Raw genomic sequence first — 24,552 nt, 5'->3', positions numbered from 1 at the left:
CACAGAGAATTGAAAAGGTTCTGCCAATGACAAGTTTGTTTCCAGAGAGGTTAAGTGACTTCTCTGAGATCACACAGAGCTGGACTGGAGCCCAGGTCTGCCTAACCCCAAAGAGATCTGCAGCCTCTGAACTTGATGCAGACCGCGAAGTTATAACATTCTGTTTCCAGAGTGGGGATTGAGTTGTTATTGGCAAATCCTTTTGTACCATCATAATTTGCTGAATTAAAATCTTCCACTGGGTCTCTTGTGCACAGATGCAGGGACCTGGGTCAGCTCTGTGTCCCCCTGGGGATGGAACCTGGGCCCAGGATGAGCCAGGTCGGGGAGCAGTTCCCTGCCCCTGCCGCACGCTGAATGCTGCCTTTCCTGATTCTTCTCTTTGCTGCTCACTTTTACTGTAGAAGTAACATGGGCTTGTTATAAGAAATGCAAACCTCATGGGAAAATATAAGCTGAAAATATGAAAGTGAGTGTAGCAGCTAGGGTCCCAGCAGAGAAGAGACGCACACTCCAGTTAGCGTCAGCTCAGAAGAGTTTATTAAAGGAGCTAGCTACAGAAGTGCAGGCAGGACACGGAGGAGGGGAAGGGAGGGGGCAGTCAGTCACCAGAGACAAAGGCAGGGAGGAACCCTGGACAGAGGGTCAGAGTTCCAAACTTCATCAGCAGAGCAGGAGCCGGGCAGGGGCAGGGGGGCTGTGGAATGACTTGGCTCAAGGCTCCAGGGAATAAACCTCTCACCGTCCTCCGCTCCCGCTGGTGACGCCGATGGGAGTCCTGGCCGGGTCGGTTCCCAGGGCAGAGGTCAGGCCCGAGACAGTGGGACTGGGTCTGCAAGGCGACAGAAGATATTCCAAACAGCCCCAGAGTCCCATCCTATAAAGTAACCTCTGCTGGCAGCAGAGTCTCTGAAGACCGTTTTAGAAACTGGGTCCTCAGGACGTGCGCTAAACCTGGATTGTTCCTCCCGCATCTCGCTTAGCCCTTAAGCTCTGCAGGGCACTGGGTGTGTGAGGAGCGGTCTGCCACATATGCCAGGAATCCCGCTACCAGTGAGAGACACAGAAATTACTGAGGAGAAGCAGCCACACGGAGGCTGGGTCCATGGCGACAGGCTGCCGTGTGGAGGAGGAGGATGTCCAGGGCTTAAGGCAGCACATGGGCAGGCCACCTGCTTCAGTGAGGCTTCTGGATTGGCCCTGCCTCGGCCTCCTGACACCCCTCCCAACTCCACGTGCAGTGAAAGCTTCCTGTGCAGCCTCGGAGCAGGTGTAATGAGCCTGGGGATCCCAGGGGCTGCGGGAAGCTGTTAGAGAATCTGATTTAGCTTCCAAACAGTCCCTGCAGCTCTGTCATTTCTCCAAGGCTAAGCATCCCAAGTGCGGAGTCCAGGTCCATGTGGTCCTGTGTCCTGGGCCTGCAGCATCACGGCTTCTGGAAACCGTTAGAGATGCACCTGTTTAGGTGTCACCCGGGCCTACTGAGTCAGAAGCTCTGTGCTGCAGCAAAGAAACGTGTCCTAAGAAGCCCTCTGCTCGCCTCTCAAACTTGAGCACCTCTGGTCTAGAGCAGCGATTTTCCCGCTGTGAGGGTCCCCACAGAGCAAAACATACTGCCATGGGGCCCCAGCCCGCCTCTGACTTCGCTGCTCACAGTCTGGGAACCCGGACTGGGCCCCTCGCCGGGGCCTTCCCCCGCGAGGCCTCTGTTCTCTCTGGACTTCCTAGCTCTTTGCGTTTCTATATTACTTTTACCAACCCTTCCTCTTGGATTTGCCTTCTCTATGTCTCTCTCTCTTTTTTTTCTTTTTTGTCATCTAATCACTGAAAATGAGTTAGGGTGATAATCTTCTTTCCCAACGTATACTGAGACAAAAAAAAAAAAAAGTGCCTCAACAAGATAGATTATTGTGAGCAAAGCCTCTGTCTGGGGATTTTGCACAAGTATGTTAAAAATGGTGTGTTCCATTTCTCCTAATGCTTCAGCCTATAGCCTTGGGGACTTACTGTGTTCCATATGAAACCTGCCAAATGATTTTTTTTTTAATAAAATGAATACTATGGCTTATGTTAATATAGTAACATGCATTGCAAATGTAACCACATGAAAGTGTTTAGAGAAATATTAACTTGCCACATTATTCAAATTATGTCAAATTGACCGAAGCAAAGCCCTCAGGGCACGTGAGCAACAGCAAAAACAGTACTGCTTTGTAAATAGTTAGCAGGTGACAGGCTTCCTGTTTGCTGCCTTCCTTCTTGGGATAGTAGATCAGAGTAGATAAAAAACTTGGACTTGGCTTCATGATGGGAGGAAACTTCCAGAGAGACAAGAATGAAGCATAGCAGCTGCCCTCAGAGGGCGTCCCAGCAGGGGCAGCTGGAGGTGGTGTGGAGGAGGCTGGTGGAGCTGGCAAGCAGAGGGAGGACAGAACCCAGACAGAGACACAGATCGGTGAGCCTGGGGTGAAGATGGTGCAGGGATCTGGGGGTTGTGCGGGAAACTGGTGGAGCAGAAACGGCGCTCAGGGAGGCCTCTTGGTGGAGCGGCGTCAGTGCAGTTCAGTTCCGACGCTCAGTCGTGCCCGACTATTTTTGACCCATGAACCGCGGTATGCCAGACCTCCCTATACATCACCCACTCCCAGAGCTTTCTCAAACTCACGTCCATCGAATTGAAGATGCCATCCAACCATCTCATCCTCTGCTGTCCCCTTCTCCTCCTGCCATCTGTCTTTCCCAGCATCGGGGCTTTTCCAATGAGTCACTTCTTTGCATCAGGTGGCTGAGTATTGGAGCTTCAGCTTCGGCATCAGTCCTTCCAATGACTATTCAGGACTGATTTCCTTTAGGATGGACTGGTTGGATCTCCTTGCAGTCCAAGGGACTCTCAAGAGTCTTCTCCAGCACCACAGTTCAAAAGCATCAATTCTTCGGCGCTCAGCCTTCTTCACAGTCCAACTCTCACATCCATACAAGGACTTCCCTGGGGGCTCAGAGGGTAAAGCGTCTGTCTACAGTGCGGGAGACCCAGGTTCAATCCCTGGGTTGGGAAGATCCCCTGGAGAAGGAAATGGCAATCCACTCCAGTACTATTGACTGGAAAATCCCATAGACAGAGGAGCCTGGTAGGCTACAGTCCATGGGGTCGTGAACAGTGGGACACGACTGAGCGACTTCACTTTTCCTTTCCTTTTCAAATCCATACATACCACTGGGAAAACCATAGCTTTGGCTAGACGGACCTTTGTTGGCAAAGCACTGTCTCTGCTTTTTAACATGCTGTCTGGGTTGGTCACAGCTTTGCTTCCAAGGAGCAAGCGCCTTTTAGTGTCATGCCTGCAGTCGCCATCGGCAGTGATTTTGGAGCCAAGAAAATAAAGTCTCTCACTGTTTCCAGTGCTTCCCCATCCATTTGCCATGAAGTGATGGGACCAGATGCCATGATCTTAGTGTGGAGTTGGTTTTTTTTTAATGAATTAATTTATTTTGATTGGGGGCCGATCACTTTACAATACTGTGTGGGTGTTTGCCACCCACTGACATGAATCAGCCACTGGTATACATGTGCCTCCCTCCTCCCTCCCCATCTTGTCCCTCTAGGTTGTCCCAGTGTACCGGCTTTGTGTGCCCTGTTTCATGGTTTGAACTTGAACTGGTCATCTATTTCACGTGTGGTAATATACAAGCTTCAGTGCTCTTCTCTCAAATCATCCCACCCTCACCTTCTCCCACAGACTCCAAAAGTCTGGTTTTTACATCTGTGTCGCTTTTGTTGTCTTGCATATAGGGCCGTCGTTACCATCTTTCTAAATTCCATAGATACGCATTGCTGCTGCTGCTGCTGCTGCGAAATCACTTCAGTCGTGCGACCCCATAGACGGCAGCCCACCAGGCTCCCCCATCCCTGGGATTCTCCATGCAAGAACACTGGAGTGGGGTGCCATCGTTAGTATAGTGTATTGGTGTTTTTCTTTCCGGCTTACTTCACTCTACAAGATAGACTCCAGTTTCATCCACCTCATTAGAACTGATTCAAATGCATTCTTTTTAATGGCTGAGGAATACTCCATTGTGTATATGTACCACAGCTTTCTTATCCATGCATCTGCTGATGGACATCTAGGTTGCTTCCATGTCCTGGCTATTATAAACAGTGCTGCGATGAACATTGGGGTACACGAGTCTCTTTCAATTCTGGTTTCCTCGGTGTGTATGCCCAGCAGTGGGATTGCTGGGTCATAAGGCAGTTCTAGCTCCAGTTTTGTAAGGAATCTCCACACTGTTCTCCATAGTGGCTGTACTAGCTTGCATGCCCACCAACAGTGTAAGAGGGTTCCCTTTTCTCCACACCCTCTCCAGCATTTATTGCTTGTAGACTTTTGGATCGCAGCCATTCTGACTGGCGTGAAATGGTACCTCATTGTGGTTTTGATTTGCATTTCTCTGATCATGAGTGATGTTGAGCATCTTTTCATGTGTTTGTGAGCCATCTGTGTGTTTCTTTGGAGAAATGTCCGTTTAGTTCTTTGGCCCATTTTTTGATTGGGTCCTTTATGTTTCTGGGATTGAGCTCCAGGAGCTGCTTGTATATTTTGATGATCAACTCTTTGTCAGCTGTTTTGTCTGTATTATCTTCTTTGATTCTGAAGGCTGTCTTTTCACCTTGCTTATAGTTTCCTTTGCTTTGCAAAAGCTTTTAAGTTTAATTAGGTCTCATTTGTTTATTTTTGCTTTTTTCCCCATTACTCTGGGAGGTGGGCCATTAGAGGATCCTGCTGTGATTTTTGTCAGAGTGTTCTGCCTATGTTCTCCTCTAGGAGTTTTATAGTTTATGGTCTTACATTTAGATCTTTAATCCATTTTGAGTTTATTTTTGTGTACGGTGTTAGAAAGTGTTCTAGTTTCATTCTTTTACAGGTAGTTGACCAGTTTTCCCAGCATGAATGTGGAGTTTTAAGTCAGCTTTTTCTCTCACTTTTATCAAGAGGCTGTTTAGTTCCCCTTCACTTTCTGCCATAAGGGAAGTGTCATCTGCATATCTGAGGTTATTGATATTTCCCCCGGCAATCTTGATTCCAGCTTGTGCTTCATCCGGCCTTGCATTTGTATGATGTACTCTGCATATAAGTTAAATAAGCAGGGTGACAATACACAGCCTTGACGTACTCCTTTTTCTATTTGGAACCAGTCTGTTGTTCCATGTCCAGTTCTAACTGTTGCTTCCTGACCTGCATACAGATTTCTCAGGAGGCAAGTCAGGTGGTCTGGTATTCCCATCTCTTTCAGAATTTTCTGCAGTTTATTGTGATCCACACAGTCAAAGGCTTTAGTGTAGTCAAGGAAGCAAAAGTAGATGTTTTTCTAGAATTCTTTTGCTTTTTTTATGATCCAATGGAGGTTGGCAATTTTACTGAGCACATAGGGAACCCCAAAGCAAGGTGAAGCTGATCTTCCTGCTCCAGCATGTGACACGTTTCTACCTTTGAGCTACTTCTCATTCTTCTGTGAGGAAAGACAGTTGGATCCAAAACCCAAAAATGTTCAAGACCATTGCAAAGGTTATCCTCACACTGTTTAAAACTAAGTGTTTAATAATGTTGCTTTATAGATCATGTTTTTCTTCCATCCATTTCAATTTCTGTTTGCTTTCTCTCTTCAGGCTCATCTTAAATCGCTTCATATCTTTTCTTACTGTGGATGACCTCCTTGACCCACGTCCAGGGAATCAGCGAGGCTCTTTGTTTCTCTTTCTGGATGGGAAACACAAAGTTCTGAGAACCTGCCTTCCCTTGCCCTAAGCATTAAAGACATACCCAAAGAGTCACAGATAGGGCCAGAGCTGCTCCTAAAGTCTGGTCCTGACTCATCCAGGTTGGGTTTGACTGGGTCCCTGAGATGCGATTTCTCATAAATACCTTTAGCGCCTGCCACAACTCCAAGCCCAAACCTGCCAAAGATGCCTTTTTCTGTCTTGTTTTGTTTCAGTTTGATGCTGAATTGTGTGAGCATGTGAGAAACAGCAATGGGATGGGCGCACGTCACTGCTGGAAACTTTACACTGCTCCACTCTGATCCGATTCTTATAGAATCGCAGTGTGTACGTGGAGAGGAGGAGATTCAAGTCATTTTCAAGCTGCCTTGGACTTCCTGCTAAGCAACCCCTGAGTGGGGACCACGTTGAGCGGCGGGGGGTTTAGGTTGAGGGAACCAGACAGAGGGCCCTATCTGTCTTATTTCACTTGGGAAACTTATTTTAAAATTTTCAAAAAATCTTTTGCTCAGGAGGCCATCTGTCTGCACTGAAAGGGATCTATCTGTCTTTATTAACACTGGCATGAGGCGGTGAAAATTGGAAGGATGAAAATTGGAAATTTGAACCCCCAAGAACATGTATTTCAAGCTGTGGAGATCTGTGGTTTGTGATCTCTCAGCAAAATTAAGAAATGGTGAAATCCAGATGAAAAAATTTTCAGGTCACAGATAAAGGAGCAAAAATGATTTTCAAACCACACCCTCATCAGCAGCCTTGTAATCAGATGTGCCCCATGTGTGCTGAGATGTCACAGCGAGCTTTTAGGTCCAGCCCAGACCACGATTGTCCCAACCCTTCCGGAGGTACAAGTCAGGGAGCTGAAGCCAGTGGCAATTACATAAGCTCAGGTGTTTTTGTTTAAATATTCTGTTCAACAAATAGTTAAAATTTCGCACAATGAGTGAGTGGTGGCCCCAAGATGGACATTGAGGAGTTGAAAATTTCCATGAAACTGGTAGTTGCTGGTGACTCTTGGTGATGAACCCAGGGGAACAGGGGCCAAAGCCCCTCTACATAGGAAATCTTGGAGGGGAACTGAGCTAGGAGCTGGGGTCCCTGAGTATGGGTCTGAGATTGCAGACAGGGAGCAGCATGGAGATGAGGAAGGGAGAAAGGAAGCGACAGGCTGAGCCCAGGGTGGGTGGACTGTGGGGCTGTGTACCCTAAGGCCAAGCACAGAGCCTGAACACATAAATCTGGAACAATTCCTGAACCTGGGCTGCGTGAGAGCATCCTGCCCTGGGTACTTCAAACAGCCCAGCAGGAGCACACTGGAGACAGGCCTGAGGGAAAACCCGAAGTAGGGGGGCTTCAACCCTTTACCCCAGCCTGGTCTTCTGCAAAGGAACAACCTCAACACAGACAGCTGAGGGACAAATATCACAAGAGCACCTGGTACTTCACTAAAACACAGGTTTGATTACAAATAGAGGGCATAGGAGACATCTCTGGAAAACGAAAGGGCCTCATGATGGTGGTTTTGAGCAGCAAAGCTAGGCAAGTGAACCCCTACTCAGCACTGCACTCTCTGAAGCCCGACATATCGAGCTGCAAAACCCCGACACGGGCCTGCACCCCCCACCATGCAGAGATGGGACGGATCTGGTCCTGCTATGCTGCTGATCCTGAGTGTCCCTTCCTCCCGGGTATGTCAGGGCAAAGGAGGCCCCTGACCTGGAGCAGCCAGCCCTGAGCCTGGCACCTAATCAGCACATGGACAACATTAGCTAGCATCCATTCTGTCCTCATTATTGATATTCCTGTTATTTTTTATCAGCCTCTGTCCTGGCTCTTGGAGGAGGAAATGGCAACACACTCCAGTATTCTTGCCTGGAGAATCACATGGACGGGGGAGCCTGGCGGGTTATAGTCCACGAGGTCACCAAGAGTCGGACACAGCTGAGCGACTAAACACTAGCTAGCCCTGGCTCCCTCCACGCCGGCCGCTCAGGGCAAGGTCTAGCTCTTCATTTTTCCAACACAAGAGTGCAGGCCCACGCGCAGGAGACACTTGGGCACACCTCACGTGTGCAGGCCCCGTGAGAGTCGCAGCGCCCAGCCCAGTGGGTGGCGAAGGAGTGTCCAGTGCCTTTTAGGCTCAATGTGGCTCCCTCCTGTCACCACAGCCCCTCCCCCTCCCAGCACCTCGCTTCCATCCCTCCATGGCCCATGGCTGCTTCTGAGACACACGGGGCGAAGGACCACCTGGTGACGCGGATGCGGAGACTCAGGCTTCTGTCTCACACACGCTCAGGAAAGCGCTGAACTTGACTTTTCTCATATGCAAAAGAGGAGCACCATCGCCCTTCCAGGGTGGTCTGTTAGCATGTACTGTGTGTTGGGCACGAGGAAGGATGCAGTGAATGGTAGGTCTGTACCTTTCCTCTCACGAAGGCGCCAGCCCTGCCCACCTCCGGGCAGTCCCTTTACCCTACTCTGTGCGCTGCAGATGAGGAGCCACAGACAAGGAGATCAGGGCTCGGCGAGGTACACAGGCTTCCCTGGGTCCCCAGTGTGGTCTGTGGCAGGCGGGCATTCGCTACGGGTCCAGTGATTCTTCAAAATTCTGTGGACTCTCATCTCTCCTCTTCCTAGGCCAGCTGCCCTGGCTTGAACCCGGTCTCTGGGGAGAAAGAGGAGCCCAGCGCTGGGCCAGGGAGTCACCTGCCCCGGAAAGCAGCTCTGCTTTGGGTGAACAGATGAAGGCCAGGGGACGGCATGGGACAGGCACCTGAGTCATGTCCGGCTTTTCTGAAGGGCGAGGAGGAGGCAGAGGAGAAAGGGGCTGGGAGAAGCAGGGGAGAGCTTAGCAGAGTTCACAGACTCATTCATTCTTTGATAATGTATCATTCAAGCTAGGACATTTTGAGAGAGAAAGGACGCTGTTGGTGATTTTGTTGGGACAACAGGCAGACACCGGCACTGTTCGGGCGTATCCAGGCGGACTGTGACTCCATCTTTAAGAGCTCTCAAAGGGCGTCTTCATAGCATCGCTGATGTCCTTGATGGCCCAAAGGATATCCTCTCTGATTTCCCTCTTCGGGAATCTTTGGATTCAGACCCTCTCCTTTCTGGGACCCAGACTCCAGGTTCTTGCTCCTTGCGTCTTCCCGAGTGCAGACCAGGCTTTCAGAGGTCAGCTGGGGCCTCCATGAGCCTCACTCTTTTGGAACTGGACTCCCTAGAAAGGTTTAATGACAGGATCTAGCTCCTGTCCTCCCGCCACTTGAGACATGGGCCAGGAAAGTACCTTGTGGATTAGGACTGATTTGGTTATAAAGCTCTTTAAGGAAGGGAGACGAGAGTAGCCATTTGATGTGTCCTGTTATTGTCAGTGTTCCCTGATTTTAGAAACATAAGTTTTTTTGTTTTTAACTCTTATTAAATCAAGGAACTCTCCTGCTATCCTCTAACTTCTTTCCTTGCACTCAGGGAGGGTAAGACCCACTAACCACTGGGTTTTATGTACACAGGACCTGTAAGTAGACTTGTGATCACCATCTACAAGAAAAATTGCATTTGACATTGTGAAACACTCACAAACACACATACGTGCAAATTGTTCTTCCCTTTAGTGAGTGTGATGTATGCCTGCCTGCGTTTTCCAATTTATCTTTTTTTTTTTTCTACTTGATGCTATTTCATTTTTAAAGATTGCTATTTCTGACAGGCTGTACTGACATCACAGCCAGAGTTTGCCCAGCATTTCTTCCAAATTGTTTCTCATTTGAGATCTGAAAACACCCCGGAATCATACAGGGCAGAACTCGATCTGAAGCCCAGTAGTCTCTGCCCACCGCCTCTTGCCTGGGGCTCCTCTCTGCAGATGGCAAGGACGACTTGTCTGAAGCCAAACAGCCCAGAATCAGATCAGGCCTCCCCGAGTCCCAACTCTGAGACACAAAGGCCCATGCTGGACCCTGGTGCCTTGTCCCTCAAGCATGAGAGTGCTGGTCTCCCGCAGGACTGTGGAGAGGATAAGAAGATTGTGTCTAGAAAGTACTGTCAGGGCCCTGGTAGGCGCAGGCTGCCCTGGAAATATCAGCGGGATGGACAGCGCCTGAACAAGGTGCTTGTTTGTTCCCACTGGGAGCTCTGTCCTGCGCACATGAGCACACACGCCGTGAATACATTAACCTCCAGTCCTCCTCGGCCTCCTGAGCAAGCGATCTATCCGCGGGAGAACTGGAAAGAGCTGGTCTCTTGCAGGCCTGGTTCCCAGGTCCCAAGGCCCCAGCATGGCTCTGGGGGTTCCCACAGCAGCCAGAAGGACGGTCACCTCCCCCAAAGCTCAGGAATGCCCAGAATGGTTGTTTCCTCACGGCCCTACAAGACCCCATGACCCAGGCTGATGTTCCCACGTTCAGGAAAATGCCTAAGAAGAGGCCAGGACAAGGTGAGAACCCCATGGCTGCATCTGGGGCCTTCTAGACTGACCAAGACCGGTCCCTCCTTCCGGGGACTTCCACAGCTGCAGTGCAGGGCTTGGCTGGGCTCAGAGGAGCTGAACACTGGGTGCCAACCTTCGGCCACTGGCCTCACCTCCTCCACAGAGGGTCAGCCATCCTGCCTAGTTCTGGCTGCCGGCATCTACCTTGAGGCCAAGCCAGCAGCATCCAGCTGCTGCCAGCAGAGGCATTGGGGCCCCTGTAGGTGAGTCAGGGAATCCCAGGGGTCATGGAGCTCAAACCTAATCCAGGCTGTTACTCACTTGTGTCCATCTGCGGAAGGACACAGCCTCATTTCCCTGGAGCTGATCCCTGATGATGGTCCTTTTCTGCTCGGTATTTCTGGAATCACACTCTTCTAAGGGCCTGGCTGTGTCCTAAGGTGTGGCCAGCCAGCCACTGCCTGTGATGAAGCACCAGCAGCAGAGATCTCATCCCCGGGGACCCCGCTGACTGTGACTCAGGGAGTGCATGCGGGTCCCTGCAGTGGGGAGGAGGGGGCACCTCTGAGGAGAGGGGTGACTCCTTAGTCTGGACTCACAGGGAGTGAACCACTCTAGCTGGTCATGTGGTGGAGATTCCGGGGGAAGGAGGACTCTAGAGAAGAGACAGTGTGTGTGAGCACTCATCGGCAGACATTAGCGTGAGATACACTTGGGTCCGAATCGTGACTTAGCAGCGTGGCCTCAGGTGCACAGATGAACACAGTCTTGTGAGCATTGCTGTCTTTATTTTAGAGATGAACAAAGAGAGGGTCCCATGTGTTAGCGTCTTGTTGATTTATCAGGCAGTCATTCTAAAAGTTTTTCTTGAGCACCTTCTATGGACCAGCCACAGAGAATAAGTTGTGAGTGAAAGAGGCCAGGCCCCTCTCCTCCTGTGTGGTGGTATCAAGCCTCTCCTTCAGAGGTGCGGTCAGCAGGCAAGTGGACAGGGAAGGTGGTGCAGGGGATGGGAAAGCAGGATAAGGTGCCGGGGCTCATGCAGGGGAGGGGCTGCCATGCAGGGTCAGGGGTCCACAAAGCCGCCTCTGACAAGGTGATGGCAACCAGAGATGGAAGAAAGGAGGGGCAAACCATGTGAATTCTAGGCAGAGACCACCGAGAGCAAAGTCCTCTGAGGGGCAGCCCTGGCCTGCTCAAAGTCAAAAAGGCCGGTGTGGCAGGAGTACAGACGGGCGAGTCCCGAGAGGGGCAGGGGCCGCAGGTTTAAGCCTCTGCTGGCCACTGAGGATCTGGGTAGGGTGGCATGGCAGGGCCTGATGGCCAGCCACTTGCTGCCGTGAGAGGAAGCAGCAGGACATGACGGTGAGCCAGCTAGCGGCCTGGTGTAGGGGGTTCAGATAGGAGATGGCTGTGGCTCGGATCAAAACGGGAGCATGAGGGGTGTCTGGGCTTTGGATGTATTTCGAAGGTAACTAACTGGGTTTGTTAATGGTTTAGCTGAGGGCTGTGAAGTAATAGGATAAATCAAAGATAACTAAAAGGTTTTGGCCTGAGCCATGGGAAGACAAGGAGTTGTTATTTGCATAAATGAGGAAGGCAGGTAGGGGGAAAGTGGGAACTGAGAATTTTGTTTTGCATATGGTGCATTTCAGAGGAGGAGGTGGGAGTCTGGGAGAGAGATCCCTGGATTCCTTAGCTCTGGGCACAATAAGCTCCCATTTCTAACTCACAGCAGGACACAGCATGGGCTCACAACGGCAGTCCTCAGGGGTCAGTAGACCGCCCCCTCCCTGAGGGAGGCGGAGAAATAATCCACCTCTCAAGTCTGGCTTCACCAGCACTGCTTTTAGGGAACCCTTGATGGTGCTCTAAGTTTCCCTGATCCCTGGATCAATCCTGACCTACACTCACCATGCTTTATGAAAATGCTCACGCCATTGCAATCATTCCCCCCCACCCCTGACTGTAGGTTCCATGAAGTCAGGGGACAAGCCGGCTTGCTCCCCACAGTATTCATACCGCCTAGTGATGAGCTTGACGTGGCAGTTGTTGGCTGGCTAAATGAGGGCCACTAGTTGTGTACACATGGTCGGCCATGGGCTTTTTTTTTTTTTTTAATGCAGCATCATTCTGAAGAGTCAGTATCATTCTGCGGAATGAACCCAGGGGCTCGGCTGTGGGCCCCTCCCTGGGTTCATGCTCCCTGGTGGTGGAGCATTCCGGACCGGCACTGCACAGGCCCCAAGGCACCAACAACACTGGCCCAAAAGGTTCCCCATCAGTTGGCGAAGAAGGAGAAACTCAACTTTTAGGATCGCTTTCAGCTCCAGCTGGTATCCAAGCTTTGCTCAGAGTCTAAGCAGAGGCAGGCAGGATCGAATCCCAACTCTGTAGACCCCAGGGAGCATCAGAGCGAGAGAGGGAGCAGGATGGCTTCCATGCACACCAGCCGTCAGATCCATGCAAGTGTGGGTGATGCTAAGCTCCAGAGTTATGTGGGGAGGCTGAGACTCAGGCAAGGGTCTCAAATCACAGAGTGAGCAGAGAGAAGACCAGGATTCAAGAACTGGCCTGTCCCAGGACCCCACAGTGCCGCATGACATGGCCTCAAATCCCTCCTTCTTCCTCCAGCCCATCTGCAACTAGGTAACCGTATCGCAGTCACTCTATAAATGACCGGGATGTACCGAGCACAGGGTGACAGTCACACGTGGGCCTACGGGCAGGAGAGTCTGGAGCACAGAACACTCTGGACTCAGGATTTCGGGGCCCTTTGTGCCGACCTCTCCCTTCCAGCATGGTTGAGAGAAGGTGGTGGAACGTGCGGAAGGCTGACCGACCTCTGTGTGGACAGAACCCAGTATCTGTCGGGCTCTCTCCCTGTTCTCAGTGTCCAGGCCAGTGCTGGCTGAATCAGCATCTGGCATCCATCAGGGGCCCTAGAGCAGGACAAAAGAAAGTACTGGGTGTTTGGCCCTGCCATCTGGGACAGAGGCTCTGCTGCCTTCTACTAAGCCTGAGAAGCAGAGTAGAGGTTTCCCTCCCCATCGCTGATGCACACTCAATCCCTTACACAAAACTATCCCTTTGGAAGTAGAGGGCTGACTGGCCTTAAAGAAGGGCTTCTAGCAAAACCAAGTGCATTCAGGGAAGAGGGAGTGCCTCCCCCGGCTAAGGATGCAGACTGAAGGATGAAGATCTGCCCCCAGTTCTTGCCTGCAATGAGCGTTATCACTGCGGCTTGTTCTCCACCAACTGCTGCAGAGAGGGTAATATGACCCCTCCATGTGTTGGGTTTGAGGAAGAAAAACCAAGTCGGGGGAGTTCCACATGGTTACACTAATTTCAAACCGTTGGCTGCTATATTTGAGTACATGTCTTTATTAGGAAAATTATAAGTGCACATACATCTTTTCATTGATATGATTTCAAAGTAGAAATTGTTGTTTCTCAAAAGGAGTTGTTACTTGTTTGTTTGGTTTTTTTTAAAAAAAAAAAAAAAAAAGCACACTGCATACAGGAAGCTGCCTTCTCCGGGACCATTTTCACATTTTGTGGGAGATGCCATTTAAACAATACAAAATACAGTATTTATCACATTTAACACTGAACCCATCACTGCTCAGAGACTGAGAGTCCAGCGAGGTTGCAGGATTATAACAATCTATGGGATTTTTCAACTTGGCAATGCCGGTGGTCTCCGTAGGGGACATGAAGGTTTTTCTAAGGGATATTTCCAAGGGATGGGAAGTTTCCCAGCGAAGATGCATAGAGGGATCAGGACCCCACCATTCTCATTCAGCTACAAAAGGGTGTCCCACCTGGGCAAGGTGATAAGCGCCCAGTGAGAGATCGCACGGTGATTACACCAGGCAGCACTCAGAAAAGGCAGGTCAGACTGGATCCTGTGACAAGGCGTAAGGTCTCTAGACTTCACGCTGGGGAACTACAGCCTTCTGTTACGCAGGCCCTCTCCTCAAAGCTGGCCCTCCTTTTTCTGGAGGGCCCCTCCTGAGCCTCGCTGGGGTCTTAGCACCTGGCCAGAGTGGGGCAAAGAACAGTGCAAACAACACAAGGCACAGATTCAGATTCCAACACGCAGCACACCTGTGCGCTCTGCCCCCCAGGCTTCCCTGCCCGGGTCCTGATGCAAAGGCTGGTGGCGGGGACCACCCTGGGGTTGCACAGAGCACAAGGGAAGGTCACAGGGGGCAGCACTGGGCCCGGAGGGACAGCTGGGTACGCCCTAATCAAAGTGATGCACAAGATTTGTGTTTTGAAAGCAAAAGGGGATCAAGAGAGTCTTTTCCTGTGCAAATGGACTATTTAAATGCATATTTGCTTTAGCTGGGCAGTCTCCACTTAGGAGCGACTGCAAGGAGAGGAATTGTCATACAAATAATTTTCCAGGCAGTTTCTCCTCTTATCTATTTCCCTCTCAATAGGGGAGAAACAAAAATTATTCTTTATTTAACTGCAGTCAAGATTTATTTAGGGCCATGTTAATTTTCTAAGAGAAAGAAATTTAACGGTTCTGGTTCATGGATTCCAGCGGAAGATGCTTCTAAATTTTCCATGAGATTTTAAAATATCTTGAATTACTTAGACAACGACTCTCCCACTAACAATTCTATCATTTCATGTATAATTCAGGAGCCCTGGAGTGACAGGTTAATTTCAGAAGAGGGTTTTGAAACCAGTTCTGTATCCCTTATAACTAATAAAGGCCCCTTCAGACTCTATTTAATCAGGATAACAAAGCTGGTTTGACAATGTGAATTTTTGTTTGGTTGATGGATTTGCCATATACTGTGAAGATCTAATTTAAAGGATTATTTATGGAAATGCCTAACACATGTTACTGATAACTCAAATTATTAAATCTGAGAACACCTACAATTCAAGATTATTTTACAACTATATATTTTCTGCATGTTATTTACAGTTCCTGTTAATTGATACATTTCCTGATTTTGCCCTTTTTTTCTACTTTCTTAACTTAAAAAACCTTACTGGGAACTTTAACCAGAGAGGAAAAGTATTAGTGAGACCAAATGAAAAGCAAAACAAGCAAAAACCTTTCAAGTGCCTAAACCTTTCCAGAAAGTGAGATTTTTAACTGTTTAATGCAATCCTACAAACCGCTCTCAGTAAAGGGAAACACGCTAAATGTCAGAATTTGTAAGCTACTTTCCTAACCAGCCCATCCTTTTCTAAGAGGAATGCCCTGCTGGACATCCTGTAAGCACAAAATGACCTTGGCAGCAGAGAAGGCCCAGGGGCCACTGTGCAAGGCAAAAGGTGACAGAGTCATCGAATGGGGAAAAGGTGAGGTTAGACTCTAATTGGGAAGGAATCCTCATGTTCAGCTTTGATCGTTTTACGGGTCGGGCTTTCAAAACCAAAAAAAGTTCAAAAAAATTTTTTGTTATTCCCAAACAATGCTGCACCACTGTAAGAAAACCCTCTGTAGTTCTGAGATATCAACAACTATAGAAGCCTTGAGGGTCTACATCCTTGGAGGTCCATACTGCTGCAAACTGAGTTCCCTTGGGCTCTGTTGATACAACCAGGGGTTTGTGATCACGGGGAAATCAAGGTCCAAACAGATCACAGCCCTAATCAGAAAACCTGGTCAAAGGCCCCAAGGGGCACCTCCTCACTCTCAGCCTTTGCATTCAAGGAAGTGACAGCGCATGCACCAAGGACGTTGGCTTTGAACAAAAACACAGGATTGGACGCGGGACAGTATCCAAACAAGACGCAGACGTGCACAGTGACCTCAGGACCGGGTGGCACGAGACATTTTGGGTTGCTTCTTGGCGCCCAGTGTAAAGTAAAGCTTTGGTCTTGAGAGAGTCCTTTTCCGGGGTCACGGAGACAGCCTTGGATACACATGACGATGGATGAGAGAGAGAATGATGAGAAGGACGTGATGGGATGCAGAGGAGAGCTCGGGATGAAGGGTGCGTCTCACCCTACCCTGGCCTCACACTCCTGCCTGCTCAGCTCAGGGAAGCCCTGCGGGGCTCACCAAAAAGGCCCACCCCTGCTCTCACCCCCGAGAAGGGGGAGCCTCCTGCCTGGCCCCCTAGAACCTATCTCCTCCACCACTCGCAAAGGGGAGCCTTCACTAGAATCTGCCCAGGCTGGTTGGTGCGAACCCCTCCTGGTGGCTCTCCACATGGTGATGTGGGCCAGCCTCCCTCCCTCTGGGGTTCTGGGGTTCCGGCCTGCACAGCTCAGGAACCTCTGGCCAGATAAGGGGTTCCATGGGAAAGATACAACAAAGCAGGTAATAGAATGGTCTTAATCTAAGTTCCTATCTGTTACCAGTGACATTGGATAATCAAACTAAATGAGAAATAAACACCATATATTCTGCTACATAATCAAATGGTGAAGTAAGGCAAACTGTGCGCGACAAGGCCCTTGGAAATGCACTCAGCCCTGCCTGGGTGCAGGGGGGTGGCTACAAGCCCTTCCTAACACTGGTTTCAGACCTGGGCTCCTACTGGGAGGCTTCCTCAGGCGTCTGACCCCACCTGCGCCTCTCACATCTTGAACCTCCTGTTGACAAGAACAGAGGGAGACACATTAAGGCGGGTTCCCGCAGCGGCGGGGCAGCACGCTTGAGACGCCGAGACCCGCTCCAGCCGGGGCCCCCCCTCCTGAGTTCCGAACCGCTGCGGGGCTTCTCCCTTCCGAGACCCTGAGCGAGGAGACGGGAGTGAGAGAGACAGACGGCAGAGGCGAGGGACGGACGGAAGGCGGGAAGCGGGGAGGGCAGGTGGGCGCAGCGAGCGCAGGGCGGAAGGACGCACGAGGCCACGGCGCGGCGGCCACGCGACAGGACGAGGCGCGAAGCCCCAGCGCCGCAGGCGCCGGCCCGGCCGCCGCGCGCCCAGCCCCAGGGCCTCGGGCCGGCGCGGGGCCCGCAGCCGGGCGGCCGGGACTGCGCATGCGCCCGCGTGGCGGACGCGGGGGCGCCGCCTAGCGGAGGGTCCACAGCCGGGGGGAGGCCGGGCTGCTCAGCTCTTCCGCGGCGGCCCTGCTTCAGGGGGCTGGGGCTGCGCCGGCTGCTCAGACACAGGGCGGCCCCAGGGCCAGCGGGGCAGTCTAAGGGCAGACGGAGGCTTGCCTGTGCTTCTTCATGGGGCGGGGGGCAGCTCTCTCAGCTTGGGCTGCCCCGCGATGGGTGGCAGGTGCCGTCTTCCCGAGCACCGCAGAAAGCAGTTTGCAGCCTCAGGGAAGCAACAGCTTGGCCCACAGTCGCTACAGGACGGACAGCTCTCCCAGAACAGACCTGTCAGCCTCTTTGGCACAAAGATATCCTGTTCCTGAGGTGGGAAGAAGGGAGCATGGAGACACGTGTCTGGCCCACTTTTCCAGACACTTGTAACAGCAGTGCTACCCTGGCCGAGGTCTCGCAGACCACTGCTGCCGGACTCCACAGAAAGGACTGCACCCCTAGGCAGTCCAGCCACCATCCAGAGGCCCTCAGAGGCGCCGAGGGCAGGACGAGGCAGATGGGCAACCCACACACCCGGAGCAGGCCCCGTCTCCCCCGCCCCCGCGAGAGGTACAGGCCGGGGGATTCGCCAGATACAAGGGCTGCGGGGGAAGGAAAAGGTCCGTGGCCGCAGCGCCCTAAGGGGTACAGTCCTCCAGTGGGGAAAAGTAATGGCTAATTCTTAATTATGCCGTCAAGCAAGAGGAGCTCACAGTGCTCTGTGACCCAGGTGAGAGGCAGGGGCCCAGAGCTGCTTCGCCTGACATCCATGTGCTCCGCCCTTCACCCGTGCCGTCTTTCTGGATCTGTGTACTGAAATCATGGTCAGGGGTCTGGGAGGCAGGGTGCATGTGCGTCCATGTGTGATGGGGGGTAGGGAAAATAGCATATATCTTCAAGGGTTCCCTTTGCAAAGTATCACTGAAATCAGTCTTTCTCTCCCCGGGATCCCTCCTCCTCCCAGTCCAAATTAGCGACTTGGGAAGAAATCTCAGCTATAAATCTGTGTGTGTATATGTGTCGGATTGGGGGCTGGTGAATGAAGACTGAGACAGCTGTGTCCCGGAACCTAATCACTCAAGGTCAGGCAGCAGCGGGGGAGGGGACACACTAGGAGTCCCTGGAGCTACAGGCCCTTCACACAACTCCTCTGCTTCGGGGCCTCGGGGCCTGTGGACAGAATCTACAAAGCGGATTACTTGCCCTGCAAAGAGGCTCCCTGAGAAGCATTTCCACAGCTGCCCTCTGGAGATTCAGAGCTGCCAGCCAGTCTCCCCACGCAGTCTGAGGAAACCCACCTGAGCTTGGAGGTAAGGCCACTCACACAGTCCCAGGCCCGGGGGGAAAGGCCCGCCTCACATGGCAGAGTGGCGGAGGACCAGGCAAGGCACTCGTGGCAAGGTTTCAGTTATCACCTGCAAACGGCATGCCCACAGCCAGCTCTGCTCCACAAAGGCAGGGACGCCCCAGGCAGGGGGCAAGCAAGAGGGTATAACGCACATGCCTCTCGCTGGCTGTCTTGAGATGCCCCTGCTGGGCTATCAGACCGCTCTGTGCAGAGTTCAGGTGGCCACATGCTGCCCTCAAACAGGAATGCAGATTATAAGAGTGTGGAGCTGTGTCAGCTCTGAGGAATCTTGACCATGGGCCTTCGGAGAGAGGGAGTGGAGGGCTAGGTGGGAGGCTCATCAGCCCAGGGAGATGCTGGAGAGAGACGCCGGGGCACTCTAGATGGAGCCCTGAGCCACTCTAGAGTCCAGGCTGTTCTAGAGAGAGTCCTGAGCCCACAGGCCCCAACCCCTGCCTCTGCACAGCTACTTTCTTCTTAACGCAGCAGACCAGGAAGGGCCCTGAAAAGCACATAAACACAGGAGCCGGTGTGGCCAGAGGCGGCAAAGCGCGGCCCCCCACGGGCGTCTGAAAGCCTGCCTGGGAGGCAGGGGGGTCTGCCCTGGAGGAGGCTGAGAGCAAATTTACAAAGCGCCGGAGCAGAGTGCACTGCGGTCCATCCCGAGGTGGCAGATAACTAGTGCTTCCTTTTCTGAGCAGCCTTTCTCTTCTTCTGTCGCTTCTTTTTTCCTATCTTTTCTCTTTTCCCCACTTTTTCTTCTCTGCTCCCCCTTAGATAGAATTAGTAGAACCATTAATAATGTTGAAATAAACAAGAGTACATGTCAGTCTGTGCAATATTTAAAACTGGCCCGTGTATTTGTTTAACCCTGTCTTTACTCTCAGGCCTGGAGGCCCCTGGGCAAAGTACTGTCTGTCAGTATTTCGTTAAAATAAATCAGACATTTTCCCCCATTCCAAAAACTATTACACGGGCTTCCAGAACACTGATACTTGTGAACTGGTTGTCGCCAGGGTCCACTGGCTGGCTTGACCCCAGTTCCCGCTATTGCCTGAGGCTTTAACAGGGACCAGGGCTTGATATCTGTAAGGGTGCGAAGGTGCAAGTCACCCCAACCTGCTCTCCCAGGGCCTCTTTACATCTCAATGCAGAGCTGAACTCCCTGCTTTATCTTAAACATCTCTGCATTTCAAATCGAATAGAGGAGGCTGGAGGACCAAGGTTTAAATGACCATCCAGGAGAAAAAAGAAGGCAGCCCGATCCCACCTTCTTTCTGGATGCCCGTGGACACCCCTGGAAATGACTGGGATTGTTCTGGAGAGCAAGGGAGAGAGCTGGTTAGCAGGATTTTATTAGAGCAACTTTATTAGAGCAATTGGCTCTTGACTGTCATATTAACATGATTCAAGCTGAATGGTATTTAATGATTTATGGGGTAAGGCCACCTGTTCCTGAGAAAGCTTGATATTAACCATGGGCTGGAATTATGGGATTTTTACATGGGAAAATGTGAAAGCTGGGTATTATGAGGGTTGCGTCTCTGGAGATTACATGGGGATGTTAGGAGAACCAGGTTGGAGGAGGAAGGGGAAAAGGAATTAGTGAGTCAAATATTATTCTTCAGAAAACTAGTGCCACTGAGTCCACTGTTTAAAAAAACAAACAAACAAACACAAACGCTCGAGTTGCAGATCTAACCTGCTCCTGAGCAAGGCCCATGTACTGTCACTTGCAATGTGAACTCAGCAGAAGGGAGGCAAGGCACCTGACCAGCAGGCCAGCTTATGTTTATAAATACCAGAAATGTGTGTGAGCCCCATGTCTGACAATCAGTGGATTTTAGCTCAGGTAAATAAATTCCCACGTACAGTAGGAGGTTTATACCATGAAACAATGACATTTTATTGCTAGTACATATAATGTCACATTTGATACAATTTTAGTACAAGTGAAAAAATACACTGTGGGTAACATTAAAAGGCTGCAATCACACTTATATATCATATATATTTCTTTACAAATTGCCAGTAGTTTACGATAATAGAGAAATGCAACCTACTGACATTCATATGGCTCCACTTCAAATATAGGTATTGTTAGACTATAAATATATTTTGAAATACATTTGTCTACTAAAGAAACGTTTAAAAAAATTGTGCACGAAAATATATATAAAAAATGCCTTGCAAAAAGTTACAAACACCACCAGGCCCATCTGTGGGTCCCATTTATGCGTGGGGATTTCATCTTGCCAACATTTCTGACTGGAACCTGAAACTGTGCTGTGGCTTCAGGAGGAGGGGTTAGTGGTCAGAGGCTCGTTTATTCATCTATTTTTTCACTTCTGATTTCAGAAACCTCAGAATTTGTAGAGCCTCCATGGCCTAAATAGGCTTCAGAGGCAATCACAGAAACCAAATTCCTCAAAGGAAACCCTCAGATTGAAAATTGCATTTGATTCTGCAAAGACTGTCTTCCATGGGAAGGCGGAGACATGATCTCATACCCCCAGCAGAGGGCCAGCCCCATTCTGGAGAAGGCCAGAGAAGGATCTCACAGAGGGCCTGCGGACGAGGGGTGGGCAAACGGAGGAGGGGGGCCGCAGAGCTGGAGCCCGTGCGGCCCCCCTCCTCCAGCTGGCTGCGTACAGAAATGAGAAGCAGGAGCAAGATGAAAGCATGCTCTGGGAAGCAGGGGGAGGCTGGGAATGACCCAGAGAGGGTCTCTGAGCACAGTCCCCAGTGATGGCAGTTCTACATGGAGCTCTGCTCCGATCACTGAGCCTGAACGGGGAGGTGTAAGGCAGTGGCCGCTGCCGAGCAGCAGCCAGCATCTGGGCCGTCAGTCTAGTGGTGGTCCCCCCTGCCCGAGCTGCCCCCAGTCTTCCTCCCAGCCTCAGCGTCTGGAGGAAGAATGCTTTTCTCAGCTCCCTGCTTGGCCATCACCTGACTGTGCTCAGACTCCCCAGGGGAGAAAAGGAGAATCTCCAAAACAAACCAAATACAGAGCTTGAAGTAATTATCAATTTAAAAAAGGATAATGAGTGATGATGACTGTGATGATCATGAGGTAACTGACTGGTGGGAAATGCTGATGGGATGATATAATTTCTTAGAAAAACCCCAGTTATAAAACAGCCCATGTGAAGAGCATGGGTGAGTGCCCGCTGCAGTATTGTACCATGTGCTCTAAATGCAGCTGTCTGCGCGCTGGGCAAAGCTCACGTCCATCCCAGGTCAATGCGCTGCCCCCAGGCATACCTCCCTCCCCCCGTACCTTTGCCCTTTCATCTCATTCAGGTCTAGCTCTCCTCGGCTGGGCCTAGTGGGAAGTCCGTTTCGTGGCTGTGCTTACTTGTTTAAGGCTTTGTCCAGGTACTCCTGAATCCACTTCAGCTTCGGGTCAATGCATACTTGCCTATTGTTGTTCTTCAGCCTTGCCCTGTCGAGACAGAAGAAGCGACGGTGTGCAGCTGGACAGACGGGGGCACGGCCGCGACCTGGGCCGCTGCTCACCCGATACCCGGGTTTGTACCTGACTGGAGCCTCCCAGCCGGCTCAGGCTCGGAAGCCCTAGATGTGCTCGGGAGACAATGCTGGCCACGCTGCAGGTCTCACCCCAGAGATACTGGGAAGAGAAGGGAAGTCTTTAAGGAGTCCAGAGAGAGCCCACACACGGAACATTTGTGCTGGCTTTTGAAGGATAAGTAGGAGTGGGCAAGTAAAGGGGGAAAGAGAAGTAGGAGCAAACACCCCCAGGGGGGTGGCACTGCAGAGAGGGTGTGGAGGGACTGGAGAGACAGGACCCTGAGCAAGCCTGCGGCCAGGTGCACGGAGCAAAGAAGTGCGGCTTTATCTGCAAGTTTGTTTGTGATGGGAACTCGCGGGGACTTTGAACTGGAGGTTGGCAGAAGCAGATTTTTATTTTGATGGATCGTCTTCACAGTACATGGAAGACAGACTTAAGAGTAAGCCTGGGGGCCTGGAGATCTACAGAGAAGTCTGAGCAACAGTCTGGGGGATGGGAGAGGTGAGAGTGCAGTGCGGGGAGGGACAGTGTGCGGGGTGGGAGGGGTGGGGATGGGGCTGAGGGAGAGGATGCGTCGGCGGTTTGCCAGAAAATGGTTTCCAGAGAGATTTTACAAGTTCACGGAGTGTGCATGGTCTCATTTGTTCTCTGCAAGTTCGGTCTGCACCCTGTCACCTCCATTCACAGCCTCCCTTCCTGAAGGCTCTCAGAGGAGAGCCTGGACTTATCTCTGGATCCCTCTCCATAAAACCCTGGTACCAGGTAATGCCAAGCAGCCTGAGGACACTACCAGCCCCAGCCACTCAGCATCCATGAGGACCCCTGGGGCCAGCACAGTGGCTTGGCAACACTAACAGGAGTCTTCACACAGCCTGCCTGTTGAGCCAACGCGCTGCGCAGGGGCCTGTCTCAGAGCAAGGCGGACTGTGGTCCAGTTCTGGGGTCTGCTGTTTTTTAATGTTGTGTTTGTGCAAACAGATCTGAGGACTCTATTTGGCTTCTTCCAACTCGAGATGCAGTCCCAGGCAGGAAAACCTGCAGAGTCTCCACTGCAAAGTGGCCCATCCCCACTCAACTCAGTATCTGATTAAATACTTCTCAAATGACAGAGTATTTTATTACAAGCAAAGAAAAAAATTCATCTTCTAGTGCCCCAAAACATAGTGTAAATGACAAACACATTCAAGGCAGCAAAGGCTAGGAAAAAAAGACAAAGAAAAATCAAACCTAAAACCAGTTGCTGTCGGGTGGAAAATCGTCAGGTAGCTTTTGTTCCACCTTTTGCGCCCCCCACCAAGCTCACTGCAAGTGAGCACGCGGACACGTGGACACTGGAGGTCTGAGCAATGGACAACCACGTGCGGCTTTCTTTCTGCACCGGCCCAGCCTCCCGCACTCCAGGAGAGATCTTTGTCATCTGCATATGGGATTTTAGTGCATCTCATTCCCGACATGAATGAAATTAAATGTTAGCAGCTGCCATCAACACCAGCAAAGCAAAAACCTTGTGTGTTGGGTTTCAGAAAATGCAGTTAAGTGAGCTGGTGATTTTGAGTTTCACCAAACAGTTTAATGATGGCTTCAGCTGCATTTGGGTCTTGTGATTTTGCGCTGTGTGATAAAGGATTAAATGAGGGCACCAAAACCCTGAAACCGGTAAAACTATTACTAGCAAGGGGCTGGTTAATTTACTGTACTTCAGCAGAAAGAAACTTTGGTGAAGTTCATGTTCCTCCGATCTAAGGGGCGCATCTGAATGTGCTCCCATCTCTTACATTAAAGGGAGGAAGCTTGGAAAGAGGAGGCAAAGGCCTGTGGGAGCATGGCACCAAGGCTTAGGGCACCAGGGTTAAGAGCAGCTTCTGAAACCCCTTCCCGGTGGTAATATCAGCTGCCGCTAATCATGCCAGGTTTGAGGCGGGGCACTCGGCGTATGTCATTTCTTAGCTCTAACACGTCTGCGGGTTGGGTGTCACTGTGCCCGTTTCTGGAGGATGACGTTGAGACTTACACGATCTGGAGGGCACAGTTTGGAGTGTTGAGGATCTTGAGGTGCTTGACGTTGGCTTTGGCGACATGGCTCTCAAAGAATCGGCAAGGGCATCTGTAGCTCAGGCTGACCGGTTTGGCTGAAAAGGGCAATGAGAACAAGGCAGCTTGTTATTTCCCTGCTGGGCCTTGGGGATACGAGGGTGACTGAGTCTACAGCCGCGGGATCAGGTGGTGGTTTGCTGGGAAGCGATGGGAGGAGTCACGGGTGCCCGTGGCAGAGACCTTCACCTTGGGCCACACAGGGAGCTCTGAGTGGGCTTGGGCTCAGCTTCAACAAGGCAAGAACCCAGAAGGACCTGAGGAAGCCAGACCCTAGGAGGGTAGGGAAGCTAACATGAGAAGCCTCCTGCTCCTGCATCTCAAGATAAAGGGCATGCATTACAGGAGAGGACTGCTTCAG

General features: G+C 51.1%; 1 protein-coding gene across 3 annotated transcripts in view; it reads right to left on the bottom strand.

Annotated features, from left to right (window-relative positions):
• Nucleotides 1-517: 517 nt before the first annotated feature.
• CXCL12 (C-X-C motif chemokine ligand 12) overlaps nt 518-24,552 on the bottom strand; it is a 30,029-nt gene continuing 5,994 nt past the window's right edge. The window contains exons 2-4 of one of the 3 annotated variants that reach the window (XM_069572273.1): nt 24,112-24,229; nt 21,927-22,013; nt 518-832 (exon numbers count right to left, since the gene is read on the bottom strand). In XM_069572273.1, the coding sequence (XP_069428374.1) occupies nt 739-832; nt 21,927-22,013; nt 24,112-24,229 (299 nt within the window). In that variant the 3' untranslated portion in view covers nt 518-738. Of the gene's footprint in view, nt 833-13,573; nt 19,341-21,926; nt 22,014-24,111; nt 24,230-24,552 lie in introns of those variants that run through there. The other 2 variants (XM_069572274.1, XM_069572275.1) reach the window with 2 other exon arrangements.

Source organism: Ovis canadensis, chromosome 25, assembly GCF_042477335.2.
Source record: "Ovis canadensis isolate MfBH-ARS-UI-01 breed Bighorn chromosome 25, ARS-UI_OviCan_v2, whole genome shotgun sequence".
Lineage (NCBI taxonomy): Eukaryota > Metazoa > Chordata > Mammalia > Artiodactyla > Bovidae > Ovis > Ovis canadensis.
This window is presented reverse-complemented; position numbering and strand designations above follow the sequence as displayed.